Source organism: Pezoporus flaviventris, unplaced genomic scaffold, assembly GCF_033815535.1.
Source record: "Pezoporus flaviventris isolate CSIRO_AGI_PZ_B2104156 unplaced genomic scaffold, CSIRO_AGI_Pfla_v1 ptg000078l, whole genome shotgun sequence".
Classification (NCBI taxonomy): Eukaryota; Metazoa; Chordata; class Aves; order Psittaciformes; family Psittacidae; genus Pezoporus; species Pezoporus flaviventris.
Genome location: NW_026892626.1, coordinates 19570948 through 19585952, shown reverse-complemented (window position 1 = coordinate 19585952; position 15005 = coordinate 19570948). Strand labels below are relative to the sequence as shown.

General features: G+C 40.3%; 1 protein-coding gene across 2 annotated transcripts in view; it reads right to left on the bottom strand.

Annotated features, from left to right (window-relative positions):
• The window catches only part of KCTD5 (potassium channel tetramerization domain containing 5), a 35830-nt gene extending 21695 nt beyond the window's left edge, over positions 1-14135 (bottom strand). Inside the window, exons 1-4 of one of the 2 annotated variants that reach the window (XM_061474267.1) lie at positions 13831-14135; positions 4929-5037; positions 3755-3846; positions 2931-3026 (exon numbers count right to left, since the gene is read on the bottom strand). In XM_061474267.1, the coding sequence (XP_061330251.1) occupies positions 2931-3026; positions 3755-3846; positions 4929-5037; positions 13831-14073 (540 nt within the window). In that variant the 5' untranslated portion in view covers positions 14074-14135. The remainder of the gene's footprint in view (positions 1-2930; positions 3027-3754; positions 3847-4928; positions 5038-13830) is intronic. The other variant, XM_061474268.1, reaches the window with a different exon arrangement.
• Between the last annotated feature and the right edge of the window lie 870 nt (positions 14136-15005).

Below are 15005 nucleotides of genomic sequence, written 5' to 3'. Positions count from 1 at the left end.
AGTTACTGAGAGTAAAGCAGAAAACTCACTGTGGTATAGCCAGCTACTCTGAAAACCATAAAGTTTGGTGCATTGTGAAAGTGAGCATTATTTTCCTGTCATACTTTCCAAGTGCAGAAGGTATTGTGGATATAAGACTGGACGGTGTCATGTAAAGCAATATAACAAGCCTGGGTATCGAAGAACTTAACTGTGTTCCAGACATTGACAAACAAAATACAGCTAGGGAAACATATTAAGTCAACTAGAGGAAAAAAAAAAAAAAAAGAAGGGGTAATTCACAGAAGATCCAAGAAAATAATTGGAGTAAAAAAAAGATTGTCTGTCTTGTTCCCATAAATATCAGTACCAAAAACTGTTGACACTTGCCAAACATCTAAGAATTCAGAAGTTCAAAACATCAGCTGAATTTCTCAACTTGTTATCACAAAAAAATGTTTTATCTTAATAATACACAGCAATTCATAGCCCATTTGAATTCAAGCACAGCCTGCCAGTGCACTTGAGAAAGATTAGCGTTTTAAATTAAGTGTGAAGAACTAGACAACTGCCTATTCTGAGTAGGGATTACTACTGATAAGAAGGCTCATGGACAGTAAATTTATTTTTTTATCCTGCTATTGTTATGTGAATAATTTTGAAGGCAGCAGCTAAATACTGTCCTCCTTACGCAGTGAACATACTTAAGACAGCATTATGGTGACAGACTCAGGTTACATTAATCATTAAATTTTACATGACTGACACACCAGTGCTGTCTGAAGCCTTTGTGTGTAGCAATTTAGTACAGCCCAAAGTTTCTCATTATGCAGTATTGCCTAAACATTGGTTTTTTTCTGATTGCTTGAAGAAGTAACAACTGAAACTAAAAACCATCTACAAATAACCCACTGGTATCACAAAGTGGGGCAGCACAACTACCGGCAGTAGTTTTGGGGCTGGGACTGCTACATAATTGCAGCATTCTGGCAGCACTTTCATTGGTACTCTTTGAAAAAGTGCACCAATACATCTGCATCTGCCAGAAGTTTAACACCTTCCACTCCTATTTAATCATCACATACAATCGTATTTTACAAGAAAACTTTGAAATGTCAAGGGGAATGAAATATTTTTGGTCAAAAGCAACCACTTAAACATGTTATACAGGGGACAGAGCACAAGGACTCTCAACCCGTAGGAATATTACTCCTCTGAAAAAGCTGCTGATTTCTCTCCCACCAAGAATATGTAAAAAGCACAGTAGGTGCCACCCCAAAGACTGCTTCTGAAGGAAGCATGCTGCTGAGCAACACAGGTTTAGAAAAGGTAAAAAACTGCAGAAATGCTAAAAGGTTCTGAAATCTTAATAATAAAACTGTTTAGATTATACAGAATATTCTGATCATGTTTCAAGGGAATGAAGTCTGCTAAAAGCAGGTCTGCAATACAACCAAAGGAGAGAATGGCCTAATCTGAGGTAACAAGAAGCTGAGCATTATGAGACTATATGGTTGTTATGTTTATCTACTTCAACCTATGTGCTCAAGAGAGTGCAACATGGGGGAGAAGAGAGGAAGTAGGGAGAAAGCTGGATGAAACAAGGACATAATGTTCAAGAAAACCACTGGAAGTTTCCAGTTTTAAAAGAGCTTCTAAAATCCAGAAGAGATTATCATAGTCCTTTTAGCAGTTGCACTGTCAGAGCAGGATTATCCCCAGATACAATATCCCCAAAGAATACAAGGCTTTAGGACAGGTAAAAGCCATAGTATCATTTAAACTGTTAAAAAGTAAAGGATCTCTGCTATAAAGAAATCTGGTTTCTCATGCCAAAGAATATATATTAAAAAAAAAAAGAAAAAAACAAAAAACATTGTAAATGCACTGGAGGGGGAAAAAAAATAAAAAAAAAAATCATGTGCATTAAGTGAGAGCTTTTTTCAGGGACTTAAACCAGCTTCTGGCTCCTGGCAAACCAAACAGACCTGGTAATACTTGAGCCAGAGAACTGAAGCATAAGAAACATTCTCACTGCTGGTTTAGATTATGTATCATGGCTGTGCACCACGACACCAGCACCTTGCACATTTCAACAAATATGAGCAAAATATTCTCTTTCACCTTTGTGTGCCATACTTTTAAAAAACGTTGCTTTGTTGCACTGTTACAGTGAGACTGCACAGGGTAAAAGGCTTGTGCTTATTCCAATCTCTCCAAAGGCTGGCATCAGACACTGAAAAAGATGCTGGTGGCTGAGCACTTCTGTCTCACTCCAGAGTTAACAGCTTCATTGCTCCAACAAGGTTTAAATAGTCTCATAGGTTAGGAATGTGAAGGATGAAGATGCCACATAGTTTCTTAATTACAAAAATTAGCAAAGATAACAGAAAGATCTCCTTGCAATTATACAACGTATTCTTGAATGTACACACAAAGCTACTTTTATGCAGTGCAAAAAATGAAAACATTCACGTAGTTCATACCTATCCAGCTTCACATCCATGCTGGTTAAATTCACCCTCTTATGTGTATCAGTACTTTACCTGAAGAACCATTGCTCAGGCCTGACAAGCATTTACCTCCCGAACTTGTCTCTTTTACCCAGAGCTCCTCATATCTGATTCATATAAACTTGTATTAGTTCATTTTGGTTATTCACCCTTCAAATGCTCGTGTGTAGACACTGAAGAATAACATTTCAAACATGATGTAGATGTTTTTGTAGAAAGTCAGCACAATTTACCTCCTGGAAAGCTAGTTTAGTTGGTTTGGTTTTTTTTTTTTCCTCTGACAAATAAGAATACAAATATCAAATTTTAATTTAACTGTGTATATTTATCCAATTTCTGAAAATGACTGAACTTAGAAAGATGCATAGATTTGACTTTACACTCCTCTCTCTGCATTTTCAGAAGGCTTTGTAATTATATCCCATATAGGTTTTTTACCTGTTCAAATTTCCAGCCATCAGACATTGTGGAAACCATTTGAGTGAGTTCCTCTTCCTGGCACTGCAGCACCCTGTACACATGTTTGACTGGCACCTTCAAGAAGAAACAAGATGCTCAGTACAGCATGGAATTCACTATGCTTGTGACTTGTCTAAAGTTGCCCTTACCCTCTAGAAATGGTAAGTAAAAAACACCATCTTGAACACCTTGTCCTTTTGGGGTTTGGGGATTTTGTTGTTGTTGTTGTGTTTTGTTTAAGAAATCTCATCTGTTCAGAATCACTTTCCAGAAGACTCAATGCTTCATGAGTGTTTCAGAGACTAAAAGTGCCACTTAACAGTTAGAACAAAATAATCTTAAGACTTACGTGTCGTTCCATGTAGTAGCGAACCTCATCATTCAAAAAGAAGGCTGAGGTTCTGGAGAAGCCTACCTAAGTTTAAGGAATGTCTGATCATATTAAAAATGTCATTATTTCCCTGTGAAAGTTTCCCATTCAGAGCAATGGGAAAGTTTCCCATTCAGAGCAATGGGGCCACTTCAGCTGAAACCCTTTAGAAAATATTCTGAACAATTCTTTAAAATGTTTTCATGTTTTAAACAAGAACTGGAACCATACGCTGTGCTCTGTGTAAGCAGAATGGGAGAGATTGGCAATTAAGAATATTAACCTTCCTGTAGCACTGGCTCCAGCTCAGCCAGTGCCAGAGGCAGCCACTTAGTATCTTGAAATGAGCAGTTAAGGGAAAAAATAAAAATGGAACACACCCACTATTTGCCACAGAACAAAGAATCAAAACCACCCCAGAAAACAGCCTCACCTGTGAGATTTTGCTGTCTCTTTCTCTTATTTTGTCTTTTACCAGTTTTATTAGTGATGTGATATTGTAGAATTCAGCCTCTTCCAGTACACCTAGGATGAGAACAGTTTTTGGAAAAGAGTGTAACCAAAGATCCCAGGCCAAAACCATCGATCAGTTCCTAAGATTATATTCTCTACAGCTATAGAAGTGATTTGTTTTGCCCTATGAAAAGTTCATTTACTAGTGTAACAATTCCGGGTGCCTTCAGGTACATGTAGTTCAACACTGAGCTCATTCCAAAAAAGTGCCCTGAGAAAAACTCCAGAGAAAAAAGGCCATTCCACATACAGAATGAGAAGCAGGAAACAAACAAGAAAAAAGGCGCACAAATGCCATAGGGAGTAGACTGATGGCCCACCACAGCTCAGGCCCTGCCTCAGGCCGGAATATGAAAGAGAAATTCAATTTGTCCCACTGGAAAGCTCTGCAGTTTGCAGAAAAAATTTCTTTCTGTCCCTGAAACAAAAGCTTAAATGTACGTACTAAAGACAGCTCCCACTCACATGTTCAAGCCTCACTTGTTCTCTGCACATACTATGTGTTTAACAGTGCACTCGGAAACTACATTTCACATTATTTCCCGCTACTGTTGTTAGATTGTATTTCTTTTTGACCAATTTCTTCAACACCTTATCAATACAGTTTTAGTACTATGGTCTAAAAAAGTCATCCTCCATCAGGGCAAAACTGGCATGAATTTGGGTCAGGGAGAGAGAATCTGGTGGCAGATTTTACTCCTCAAGAGCTTATTCCACACATCTGAACATCCCAGAATTTCGCTATTACCTCTCTTTACATCTTCTAAAACTTGTTTTGCAGCCAGTATTCTAGTGCTTGAAGAGGACTAAACCCAAATATTTCACACAGTCATACAGAAAAGAGACAAGATTATAGATTAAAAGGCATCTGCCCTCATGTTCGTGTATTTATGTTCTAACTGCCGATGGGGGTTGTGAAATCAGGAAACATACTCAAACTACCCAAACACTACCATATACTGTAACTGCACAATACCCATCAGCTTTGCTTGCAACAGACTGAAATGCTACACTGATTAAGATGCACCTGTAAATTACTTTTGGTGACTCAGAAATGGTGAAAATAATAAGCAAGAGATTTAGCAACATCTTACCTTCCTCAGCTAGGTCCTTGTTAATAACCAGTTTCCCATGTCTGAGATAGTTCAGCACTGGCCCAAAGTAGGTTGGGTCTCTGTCTATTAAATAGGCACCTGTTTCATCCTATAGTAGAAAAACAAAACAAAACAAACAAACCAACCAAAGAAACAAAAGAACCCAAACCCACACACAACCTCCCAACAAACAAACAAACACAAAAGCCAAAAAAAACCAGAATGACTTGAACAACCAAGCAGGAACTGAAGCTAATATTCAGCTTGGCATCTGAATAGCAAGCAGATATTCACAGCCACATCCCTTAAAGCCAACTTTATTAAAGACATTAAAAGGAATTCTACAATGTTGTAATTGTATCAGACTGACCACGCAACTCAATAATGTACTATACAACTTCTCTTACCTGATCTACTCCTGTATCTATTACCTATACCCTTATAAAAAGATTATCAACACTGTTAGCATGAAACGTTTAAGTGGTGAGAATACTAAAAATTAAGTTTAAAAACAACAGTTTAAACCAGGAAACTATCTTTTTTAGCCGGAAACCTGAAGGCTCAGAACAAAGGCTGCATTACAGCAAAATTTGGATACCAACTTTTGTTTGTTTGTTGTTTCTGAAATTACAGGCAAACAAACCTACCTTCAGTTTAACCTCAACACTTTCTTTTAAACCTCAACACTTTGTTTTAAAAACATGTGGTTTTGTCTTAGCTCAGACGTACAAACACTCACAGGACACTGAGAACAGCTGCATACCAAGGGTTCTATGTGCATACAGATATAACCCAAAGAAATTACCTAACAACTGCATGGATCATAAGATGAAAAGTATTATTTAATACAGGAATAGAAACCAGTGAAGTTGGAAAGGAAGATCTAAAACTGATTAAAAAACCCCACTGTTTTAAAGAAAAAAGCAGAGTCTTGGGTCATCAGTTGAACTGAATTAAGAAATATATAGGCTTTCAAAACTGGAAATCCTTTCAGCTAAGAGAAGTAAGTTAGAAGCAAGCTTCAGTAAAATTATTGTAATCTTTTGCACTACAGTGTTTTCTCACATGACCCTCTGAAGCAACACCAACCACCAGCTCTATACCATTACAGACATAGGTGAGTCACAGAAGCAAATTAACTGAAAGCTCTAAATGAATTAGCTGCTCATGGCCTGGATGGGTGGACTCTTTGCTGGGTTAAAAACTGGCTGGATGGCAGGGTCCAAAGCGTGGTGTCACATCTAGTTGGCAACCAGTCACTAGTTGTGTCCCCCAGGGCCCCGTGTTAGGGCCAGTGCTGTTTCATATTTTCATTAATGATCTAGATGAGCGGATTAAGTGCACCCTCAGTGAATTTGTGGATGACACCAAGTTGGGGGGGAGTGTTGAACTGCTGGAGGATAGGAAGCTCTGCAGTGGGATCTGGACAGGCTGGATCCATGGGCTGTGGCCAATGGGATGAGGTTCCAGAAGGCAAAGTGACGGGTCCTGCACTTGCACCACAACAACCCCCTGCAACGCTTCAGGCTTGGGGAAGAGCGGCTGGAAATTGCTCATGGGAAAGGAGCTGGGGATGCTGACTGATGGAGCTGAACGTGAGCAGCTTGTGCTCAGGCAGCCAAGAAGCCACCAGCATCCTGGTCGGTATCAGCACCACTGTGGCAGCAGGGCCAGGGCAGTGAATGTTCTCCCATACTGGGCACTGGTGCAGTCACACCTTGAATCCTGTGTTCAGTTCTGAGCCCCTCACTACAAGAGAGACCTTGAGGTGCTGGAGCAAGGCCAGAGAAGGGCAATGGAGCTGGTGCAGGGCCTGGAGCACAAGTGTGATGGGGAACGGCTGAGAGACCTGGGGGGTTCAGTCTGGAGAAGAGAAGGCTCAGGGGGGACCTGATTGCTCCCTACAAGTGCCTGACAGGAGGATGGAGCCAGGAGGGGCTGGGCTCTGCTCCCAAGGAACAAGGGATGGGACAAGAGGAAACGGCCTCAAGCTGCACCAGGGCAGGTTTAGATGGAGCTGAGGAACAATTCCTTCCCCAGAGGGTGCTCAGGCATTGGAACAGTCTGCCCAGGGCAGGGCTGCAGTCATCGTCCCTGGAAGTCTTCACACATTGTGCAGACAAAGCCCTCAGTGACACGGGTTAGTGGTGGCCTTGGCAGTGCTGGGGAATGGCTGGACTTGATGATCTTGGAGGTCTTGCCCAACCTGGTTGGTTCTATGATTGTACAAAATCTCAAGTAACAATGGTTACTTTACTCCTTATACAAAAGGCATCAATTTATTTATTTATTAAAGGACTATGGTATCTGAAATTACTCTTCCCTGAGTAGATTTCTATATACTAGAAAACAAGCTTCCAGCAAAACCAAACAGGGAACAAGCTATGTCAAGCTTTCTCTTTCAAAGTCCACCTAATGAGAGGTCCCAGCAGCTTGCATTACCTGAACTCATTAGCCTACCATGCACATCAGAGCTCATCATTAGCACTTGTACCAAACGTGGTTTACACATAGAGCATCCAGTCTGTGAGACATAAGATAGAATTGCTTTTGTCTTCTACCTATTTTTAACCATCTTCCTCATCACCCCCAAACTTTTTTCTACTCTACCATTCCTCATCTCCATTTTTTTCATTACACTTATTCCTTTCACTACTAAGTTTTCTTCCTCACCAAATGACCATCTACAATCTATAAAAATGCTTAATCTTCATACTCATGAATACAAGTATCATACTTAATATATATATATAATGTACCGCATACAAATAAAGTTCCACTGAACTAGTGTCATAGTTTACTCTGAACCCTTTCAGGCAACAACATGTCTTCAAAAAAAATCATAAAAAGGAAAAAAAAGGAACTCAAAAGTCTTATAATTTATGGGGTAATAGTAACCTCTTTTCTTTTTTGCATTAGTAAATACTGATAGCTAAAGTTTAAGAACTCAGGCTAAATTCTTACAGTGAGCAATCTAAATTCTGTCAATACGATTCACTTTAGTGTGTAAATTCCATGGAAAATTATGAATTTACTGACCAACTCAGAGTAACTGGCCACTTGACAGATATGAAAAATATGCATTAATTAACATCCTTACAAAGACAAGACGCATGTCTTGGTCTTTGACGTTACAACTCAGGTATACTGCAAACTAGTGCCACGGAGTCACAACCCAAAATGTAAACTACTCAGTACTGAATATTGTAGCAATATGCAAAGAATGCACAGGGAAATGAGGCACAAAATCAATTTCCTAGGCATCGTCCTACAAAAAATGCCTTCTCTCTTCTCCCCTAGAGTGAGCTGCCCGATTATTTTTCAATGTACACTAAGCATTTATTTGAAATCACTAAGAAAAGCTGATTACACTAGATCTTCAAAGATATTTATGTAAACATAAATCCAATAAAAGCTGACACAGTAATGCAGTCATTTGCGACACGTACCACTCTCAAAATATGGGTCCGAAGTCTTTCCACACCTTCAAAAATTGTCAGAATTGGCTTCATCCACACATGCACGACAATACCTCATATTCTCATGTATAATTAATATTGTAAATGGAAAAATACTGCCCAAAGCATTTAAATGATCACATATTCCAGCCTCAAACATTCCGTCTGCAATTTTGTAGAGACTGAGGCTTAAAGGAATCATAATGGAATACTTAACCTGATGTTCATTTAAAACATACATACAACTCAACCTTTAGAAAGCAGCTGTGAAACCTACCCATTTTGTGCATGCCATTCAAATAACTAATTACTGTTGCTGCTAAAATTATATATCCTTATATGAAAATAGACACTTTCTAGTTTCACACTTCACTAGCTGCATTCACAATACATTTGCTAGACTGAACGGGCTTCACTATTAAGATTTCTAGTCTCGCGATACATACTTTTGGAATGAGAAGTCACTCCTTAAACTCCTTACCAAAACCTCCTTGGTTTTCCTCTTTATAACCTTCTGCCAAATCGTAATTCACCTTAACCAAGCTCTAAAATTTTTGCAGTGACCTTGAACTGTAGATACCGGCATCAGTTACAGGACTCCAGTGGGACTTAAAAGGAGGACCAAATACACCCACCTCCCTAATCCCACTTAACATTCACCCCAAGAATTGCATTATAAGATGAGTTGAAACTTCAGGAATTTATTTGCAGGTACTTGTCTTACACTGAGGTAAAAACTGAAGTCGGAAGACTTTTCCTCAAATACTTTCCAGAATGGACACAACTGGAATCCACCCCACCAAGCTCCTGGCTCAAAGCTGTGTGCTCCAACATGGGTATCTAATAAAACCGACATCATTTACGTATAGTGAGCAAGCACTTCTGCTAGAGGCAGCAATATGCACAGAAATACAGTAATATTTGGCACTGAATCTGAGTTTACAAATAATTATCTCTCCTACCCCCTATGCTTTTTAAATCTTGAACTAAATGACGAGAATACCTTTTTCTCGAACTATGTGACCTAAAAACTCTTGAGCATCAGCAGCCTGCCAGTGCTAATCAAAACTACATTAATAACACAACCCACTTAACTAGTCAGAAATCTCATGGACACATGAAGTTTCTCTCAGTTATATCTTAGAATAATAACTACAATTAAGATACTTCTTAATGCTGACAGTTAAGAAGGTGCTGCTAGGAAGAATTTAATTTTCTAAAATATTCAGTGCTTGCTTCCTTCTTTGCCTAACAGATTCTACCTCAACACAAGTACGCTTAACTTTTGAAAGGCATTAAAAATCAAGCATAAATACTGTTGCCAAAAACCTCATTAGAAAAGGCTGACAATCTTCTCGCTTAAGGGAAAGTTTAAAGAAGAGCTGGTATACAGATAAAATGGGAAGGTGCTAAAATCAGGAAGTAACTTAAAAGTGAAACTTACAGTACAAGCATTAAATAAGTTAAACAAGGATGAAAAACTGAGCACAACTAATTTTCATGTATTCACCTCTAAAGAAAGATTTAAATACTCCCTAAAACAAATTCTATTGTGACCAGTAGATATGACCACTACCACTCATTCGCTGAAATGATTTTCAAATAGTCTTAAATACAAAGATGCATGCGACATTGTGAAACATACTAGATTCAGAGAATAAACCTCACTAGCTCATTCAATTCAACACTAGTTTTCTGGGGGTGTGCTAAGGTTAATCTTTTTTCTGTCGCAACTGGAAACATATCTGATACCAAGAAATAGGCTGCATGAACTTGTTCAACATTAGCACCTGAAGATAATTTGAAGTTGAACATGCTACTATTCCTGAAGCCTTCAAATTCTTTTTAATAACAAGTATTAAGGAAATCTTATTATTTATATAGTTAAGTAAGGAACATGTTTGTGTGGAAATTACAGAAGAGGGAGACAGCTATATATGCAACTGATATTTGTAAAGTACAACCTAGAAACTATTTCATTTTCCTATTCTCATTTCTAATAAACTCATCCAGTTAATTTCTTGCAGAACTTCCTAATGTATCAATGCGGACAACTATGATATGCCTCACTTGTCAAGTTCAGGCAGAAACAGCTCTATTATTAGGTTTTGGGTTTGCTTATGGGTCTGTTCTCACCTGACAAGTGATTTTCTTATGGCTTCAATTTCCAAAGATTCTGGTTTGGCAATAAGGCAAAGCAAGAAAGAATGGGAACTAAGGCTCTTTCTTCAAAGGCATATATTTACTGGTGTTCAAGCCAACTTCATTATTGGCTCTTCTCCTTGGTCTCGCATCTAGATGTGCCATCTGCCTCCCTCCCTTTTGTCAGTGGGGACAATGCTGCTTTAACTCACTGAAGTTTCTAAAAAAATAAACCTCTCCTTCATTTTTGCTGAGTTACACACTCATCAAATGGAGCACGATCAGAGACTATGAAATGTGTCTGTCAACTAGAAAGCATGTTTTGTACTATGAGCACAATTCAGTATTAATGCGTTGAAAATACATCTAAAACTTCCCAAAATGAGTTACTGGAGAGCACCCCTGACAAATTCCCCATTCAGGAAACACAATATACCTTGTTGAGGCCAGATTTTTCACAGCTCTTACAAACAGGGGGCAGTGGCTATCAGTTTTCACAATCTCCTCTGCTGGCTCATCCCTCAGAATTTTCCCCACCTCACCTCCCTCACATCCTCCTCTAGGAAGTAGGGACAAGTATGTCTGGGATGGATGTAACAAGCATCGCCTACATATGAGTTCCAATATGCATTCTCTCTCACTTTAAAGTTTAAAATTACGAGGTGTTTAAAACCCATGTGATTTTTAGGAAGAAAACACAATGGAATCAAACCCAGGAAATTATAGGTCAAAGACCAGCTCTAATGCCCCAAGCTTTATGAGGCCAGTATCTATTAGCTGCACCTTGTATAAGAACTGTTTTCTGAGCACAGAATTATGCTGCATAGCAGTCATTGTATATAATCTTTACCTCATGATTAATATGTCAACTTAGTATCAGGTTACAGTTCAAAATGGGGCTCCAAAAAGTAAACCACATGGGGAAAAAAATTATTACTATCACATTTTGATTTACATGTATGTGGCAAAGGAGTCCAGGATGATAACACCAATATCACCAATTATTCCCTTGAAATTTCTGTGCTCATCAGTTCAAGGCATCTGATATTTCAAAATTAAAGCATACAGACAATCTGTTGATGTGCTTCTGCATCAGATGATATGTTCACAAGCTGGTGAGATGTCAGGGAAAGGTTTTTTTTCTCTTGGAAAGGTCACCTATGATATCTGTTACCACTCAGATGACAAAAAAAGGAACTGACTGGATTATGTTTTGCTGTTTACGGATGATGAATCTAAAGATTCTGAATCAGATCCTTGGAAGAAAGGCTGTCTGTGGTTAGGTTACCTTAGCTACTGTAACTGATACACTGCAACGGGTAATCTAAGAGGCATGCCACTTCTGCAAAATCCAAGATAACAGGTGACTGCAGAACCCAGGCTCCAAATGCTTAAAGTCAAAATCAATGACTACAGATGGTCAAGAACAAGAAGACATAAAACTGACAAATGCTGTACTGAAGATTACCTTAGTGCATATTTAACAAGGAAAGGCTTGGCTTTTTGTACGTCAAATTGAAGATATCCAGTTTCATAAGCCTAGAGAATGCATCTCTGAATAACAGGATTTTATCTAAATCCATTTTCCTACAACAATTTGTAGTTCTCTCTCTCTGTGCTGCTTGCCTCACGTTACTGACTTGCACAATAATCCATTCAAGGTAACGACACCACCTACAATTTTGCAAGACAGGCTACTGACAATGATGGGACAATGCAATTTGTTGGCATCTTGCTAAAGTAGTTTCCATTAGCCCTCTCTACTAGCAATAAAGGATGATGCTTTGTAATACCTAGGCAGCTCAAGTAATGTATGAGCATGTTCCTAGTAAGCAAAGGTTATCTTTCTATAGCTGTGACTGCAGCTATAGTGTTATCGCCATGTATGCTATGACACCTGTAACTACCTAAGTCTAGAAACATGAAAAAAAATCATCAGGTCTCTCTGCATCCTACCAAATAGCTAAATAACCTTAGCATAAACTTGTGATTTGCTGCTAGAACCCCACATGTAAGCACAGTAAAAACATTTAGATTAGTAGCCTCAGGGAATTTTTGCAAGATACAACACCTCCCTGATGGTGCTTGCGAGGATGGCTGATTTCTTCAACCAGTGAAAACAAATGGTGAAAAAAAAGAAAAAAAAAAAAAAAAAGAAAAAGCCAAATGCTTTAATTAGAACTAAAGTCTAAAAATACACCTTCTCTCTGACCAAATAAGCACCTTTTGCAGCGGAACACCTGAAACAAGTGCCTTAATAATTAAGTGTGCCTTATCTTTTATTTATGAAACATTAGAAGAAAACTTTCTTACTCTGTCCCAAGTAAAGACCATTTCTGATCTATCAGCAAGCCACCTGCATTTTAAATATCATTCTTACAGGCCAGTTGAAGCTAATCCTCTCCAAAACCAGCCCCAACCCAAACCAAAGACAACAAAACCCAATCCCCACACCAACACACTTTGAGGCGTATTTTTCTCTAACTCTGGAACACTGTTCACGTTCTGTTCCCTATCTTCCTCAGCATTTAAACCTCCTTTCTGGAAGTTATGCAGGAGTCTCACTGGGAAATAAAAAAAAATAAACCAAACTGATATGTAAAAATCAACTCCTTATTTTTAAACTGCTGGTTACATATTATACACTGTTCCCTTCTTTTCCATACTGGAAGTCCATTTTTGCCCATTATTCTCCAAAACCTCTTTCAGAGCCAGCATTATATATGATTATGTTATAGCCGCTATTACATGCCACTCCATAAATAAAATCTTAATCAGGAACTTGTCTTCCCCTACTAAAAAATGAGTCAGAACGGATACGCGGATTCCGTATCACCCACCACTGCAGTCCGTGCAGAATAAGTAACATTCCTCGCTAAGAACTGCTACGCACAGAATGCGATGGATAAGTGAGAGAGGTTATTATCAAAAGTACTTTGATCTGTTTCTTGAAACTGAACAGGAGGAGTGATGACAGTGCAGAAATAACACCGGTGCAGGCAGACTCCATTTAAACGCTAAAGCTAAACCCTACCAGACAACATGAAAACTTAAACACGAGCGATCCTGCGCTGCCTCTGTTGTATTTATAAGCAGTTGTCACCCATGAAGCCCACCGCTTTGCAGGGAATCCGCCCGCCCTCACCCCCAGAGCTGAGCTCCCGTCGAGTGCAGGGGCTCGTTCAGCAGCGCGGCCCTGCACAAACTGCCCCCGGCCAGGGAGCCCGCCGCTGCCGAGCCCGCGCTGCCGCCGCTCCGCCTCAGCGCCCGCGAGAACGCGGTCCCGGCTCCCAGGCGCTCACCTTATCCGAGTCCAGGTCGGGGTCGGCCTGGCAAAGGCGGAAGAGGAAGGACTTGGGGTCCCTGCAGAGCGTCTGCCGAGTGGTCAGGAAGCAGGTGCCCCCCACGTTCAGCCGCACCCACTTGCCCGGCACCGCGCCGGGCGGCGGCGCTGAGCTGCACCGGCGGCAGGGCCCGCCCGGGCCTCCCAGCCCGAGGCCGCCGACGGCAGGAACCGGGAAATCGCAGTGGTTCTCCGCCGCCATCCTCGCCGCCGCCGGAAGGGCCCGCCCCAACCGCAGGTCCCCGAGCGGACCTCCCCCGGAAGCGCCCCTTAACTCGTCACGGCCCGCGCCTGCGCCACAGAGGTCTCGTCTGCCGGGGCCGCCCGAGACGCCCCGACACGAGAACGCCGCCACTGGGCCGGAGGTATGGCCTCCCTCCCCGCCCCAGCCGCCCGCGAAAGGAAGAGGCGAGGCCGCGCCAGGACCCTACATGCCTTTATTACAGACTACCAAGCGTAAGTGAAATCCATCATCCAGTCACTAACTACACATCTACAGCACAGAGATCTGTCGAGAGGAGAATAAACAGTCATTAAATTATGAGATATGATTAAATCATCGACCAATAGAAAATTTATATAATAAAGCCAGAAAAAGGTGTAAAATATAGTTTACAATAATTATTCACATTCAAGGCTGTACATCAATACATACAACACCATGGCCCCGAACATGAATTCAATCCAAATAATTCATATATTAGAATTTAAATAACACAGACTGAACTAGAGGCCAACAAGAGCCAGCAAATAACCTTATAAGAATAAAAATACAAAAGTGTTTATCTTATATCATTGCATTATTTGCTTCTGTTTTCACGAGTTCTTGGAGGAGGGGAGATTGTTTTGTGGTGCCTGGTGAGGGGGGTGGGGGGTGGTTGGAGGGGGTGCTTGGGCTTTGGGGGGGGGGGGGGTGTTGTTTTGGGTGTGTTTTTTTTTTGTAGGATTTTTGGCTTTCCCCCCTCCCCATTTTTTTTTCTTTTATCTGTACATCACAGTTACAGCTACAAACCAGGTAGAGAATATCACACACGTAACTGACTGCCACCAACCTGAAAACAGCTAGCATACAACTATCAAAACTGGTTATGGTTCCCGGTTCCTATTTTTTTTTCCTCCTTTGTCAGAGACAGT